We start from the raw sequence: 3,581 nt of genomic DNA on the forward strand, positions 1-3,581 counted from the left end.
GAAACCAAATGAATTTTGATTGTCGTCATCCAATTTTTTTTTGGAGACAATAAGGTTTGATGTCATCGCCGTTTAGCAGCTCTGTTACATTAGAGTATAATTGCAGTATATTGGAAAATTCAGGGATAATTTTTTAGGTTTATTTGATTTAAGGGCAAATATGTTTTTCCGCGAAAACACATGGGCAAATATGTATATTAACCCGGCTAAAAATCCTTCTATTTTCTTCAATAAAGGTTATTCTATTTTTATTTATTTTTAAGTGAATGTGTTTAGAAAGAAAAAATAGAGCGAGAGTAAGTGCGTTTGGAGAGATAATGAAAATAAATTAGAGAGATGCGAGAAAATGAGGAGATGGTGAATTTGATATTTTATTTATATTTTGAGATTTGTTTGTAATAATTAGATAATAAGGGGTAATTTATAAAATAAATAAAAATAAAATAGCTCTTTATCTTTTGACTTTTTGTAACACCGTCAGTCAATTGTCAATTGAGATTGTTTTTACTAACTGAATGAATCATATAATAGCCGTTTGTAAATTTTTAAATCACGTAGAATATGTTTATAAATTACCCAAACCATAACACTTATTTTTATATGAAAAAATATTTCATCCTCACCAGCAGAAGCCATTTGGTCTCCTCTCCTAATTGGGTACTAGAGATATAGGGATAGATGGGCCCCGTTTAGATGAATAGTTATGTAAGCAAAAATAAAGGCTTAATACATCATTTGCCCCTGAACTTATCGAAAATGGTTGATTGACTCCTTGAACTTGCATAAAATATTCAGTTAGCTCTCTAAACTTGCATAAACTGTAATCAATTAATCATTCGGTTGTAAAAAAGTAAGTTAAATGCGGAAAATATGTTGCACGCATCTAAAAAAAGTAAAACGATCAAGATCGGGGTATGCGATTATAATATTAGAGAAGAAAATGTTTTATAGTTGAAAAAGTAAGAAATTATTTTTTAACATGTTTTAATCTATTTTGTGAAGTATATAATAACTAAGGCACGTGTAACATATTTTCCGCATTTGTCTTATTTTCTTACAACCGAATGATTAATTGATTACATTTTACGCAAGTTCAAGGGGCTAACTGAATATTTTATGCAAGTTCGGAGGGCTATCGAGACACTTTAAAAATTCAGGGAGCCAATCAACCATTTTGGACCAGTTAAGGGAGGCAAGCCAAGTTGTTAACATTTTATGTAGACTACAGTACTAATTTAATTAATCCTACACGTATTAACAGATAGATTAGCATTTGAATTAAGCTTAGATTGTTTTAGTATTAGATAAATCTATATACCGGAAGAAGACAAAATTATTTATACAAAAAATTCTCTTACATATTTAGATATCTTAATATGTTTAATTCTATAAAATTATTGAGTTCACTATTCACACAAATTAAATCGCTATTATTCAATCTCTAAAAAAATCACAAGTATTTATATTCGAATGAAAATAAAAATCCAAAAATTATTCCAGACCAACTTGTGAGTCCATCCAGCAGGCCACTTATTTATTTATAAAAGAAAGAAAGCCCATGGAATAGAATCTAAGCAACTGAGGTGAAGTTGAAGTTGGCACAAGTAGTTCTTCTACCAAAAAGCAGAGAGCTAAATCCCAGCCTGGAAGTAGCCAAATCAAATTGGATTAGATTGTTCTCTAACTGATATCCTCCAATCACGATTGAACTTCTTGGATTCAATCCCCCATTAACAACTCCAACACACAATACTTCTTCACTCACCTCTACAATTGAGTTTGCTCCATAAATCCTCCAAACCACTTTCTCATTCTGCAAAACCAGAGAAATCGTAGGCACACCATATCCCAATCGCGTGCTCAACACGTTCTCTTTGCTAAAGCACACATCAAACGGAGCCACTGATTCCACTCTGCTAATATTCATGGATTCAGCCTCCCTTATAAATGCCTCCGTTACACCCTTGAAGATTGAAGATTCCATCACTGTATATGGATTTACACTGCTAATTTTACTTCCCCCATTTCCCTCACTATCAATCCTCAAAAGTGTTGTGTTTAACGGGACAGTTTCGTCGTTGATCTTGATTGAGGTTATTCCGATGAAATACTCAACCGACGGCTCACCTTCGCTGAAAGTCCCGGCGGTACTCACCGGGTTTATGAAAAGAGGCGTATAGCTCAATGATTCAGAAGTGAATTCAACGTTGGGGAGAAAATTGTAAGGACCATCGCCGAAGAATATAACACCATTAACAGTCGGTGTAGAAGCTAAGCAAATGGCGAATTTTCTTTGGAGGCTAAAGGCGGCGGCCAATTGAGAAGGAAATGCAGCTCTATTTCGGCCAAGTCCGGCGATCCCTACGACGCCATTAGCAAGACCTTGGAGTAGAAAAGTCGGAGCGCAAGAGAACAGGAAGCGTGGGACGGTGACTATACGGCCAGGGTTGGATCCGTCAGTTGAATTGACGGAGACAACATCGGTGGCGAGTTCGCCGCCGGTGGCTGTGTTTGTGATAGGATTATCAGGAGAAACACCACAGGTGTTGTTATTGCAGCCGGGGCTAGGCGGTGAAAAACAGTTTCCGCAGCCGTTGGAATCGGCGAGCGAACATAAAGCAGAGCGGCAGCGTGCTGGTCGGTAAGTTGAGGAAACGTAATTGTTGTGACAGTCAACCCAGAGGTACTTGCCGCCGAGATGAAGAAGAAGGTTGATGGGGAGGAGAGGGGTTCTTTGGTGAATGTGAGTTACATATTGAAGAGTGGAAGCGTCTTTTGAGACCGGAACAACTAAAGCCTTGGGCCGGAAAGATTGTTGAGCAATGGAGGGTGAGCACATGCACAAGAAAAAGAAGAGAAAAAGAGAAGAGCAGAGAATGGAGAAAGACATTGTTGTGTTGTGTTGTGTTGTGTTGTGTAATCTCTATGTATTGGGATGAAGGTATTTATAGGCAGCAACCAAGCAGGTGTATTGTCAAAACTCAAACTCAAGTTGGATGGCTTCTTCTGTTCCACGCCTTCCACTTTGACCATTTGACCCTATCAATTATAATAATTATATCATCTAACCAAAAATAGTCATTTCAATATCATTTTCTTTTCTTTTATAAATATATGATAATTTTTGAAATTAAACCAATAACTTCTGTTTCTTTTGTTTTTGGAGTATAATAATCACCGGCTAAATTATATCCATAGCCACTGACATTGTGTCCACTGAACTTCAATTCTTAATGGTTACACTTTTTAACACCGGTGGCATTCAACGCCTTAAAATGACTGATGACCGTCTCAAAATAAAAAAAATTCGAAGAGTTAATGATATTTTAAAAAACTTTAATACTTGAAAATTTTCGTTTTCAGGTAATTTAAGTATTGTTTAGTTAGGAGAGGAAGTGTATTTTTAGAGAGAGAACGCTCCAAAAATGTGATTTTGGAAAATAAAAAATGTGGTTTCATGGTAAACATGATTTTGAACAAGTTTAATTCCTGAATATTTTTATTTTGAGATTGTTAAAGATCATTTTGAGGAGTTAGTTAAAATTGAGTGGTCACCAATGTTTAAAAAATGTAAAGTTCAG

General features: G+C 35.6%; 1 protein-coding gene across 1 annotated transcript; it reads right to left on the minus strand.

The window, feature by feature from the left end:
- Positions 1 to 1,409: 1,409 nt before the first annotated feature.
- LOC136218298 (probable aspartic proteinase GIP2) lies at positions 1,410 to 2,920 on the minus strand. Its single transcript, XM_066005095.1, has one exon. It carries the CDS (start codon positions 2,888 to 2,890, stop codon positions 1,571 to 1,573), a length of 1,320 nt encoding a protein of 439 aa, XP_065861167.1. The 5' UTR covers positions 2,891 to 2,920; the 3' UTR covers positions 1,410 to 1,570.
- Positions 2,921 to 3,581: the final 661 nt, after the last annotated feature.

This window comes from Euphorbia lathyris, chromosome 2, assembly GCF_963576675.1.
Source record: "Euphorbia lathyris chromosome 2, ddEupLath1.1, whole genome shotgun sequence".
NCBI lineage: Eukaryota > Viridiplantae > Streptophyta > Magnoliopsida > Malpighiales > Euphorbiaceae > Euphorbia > Euphorbia lathyris.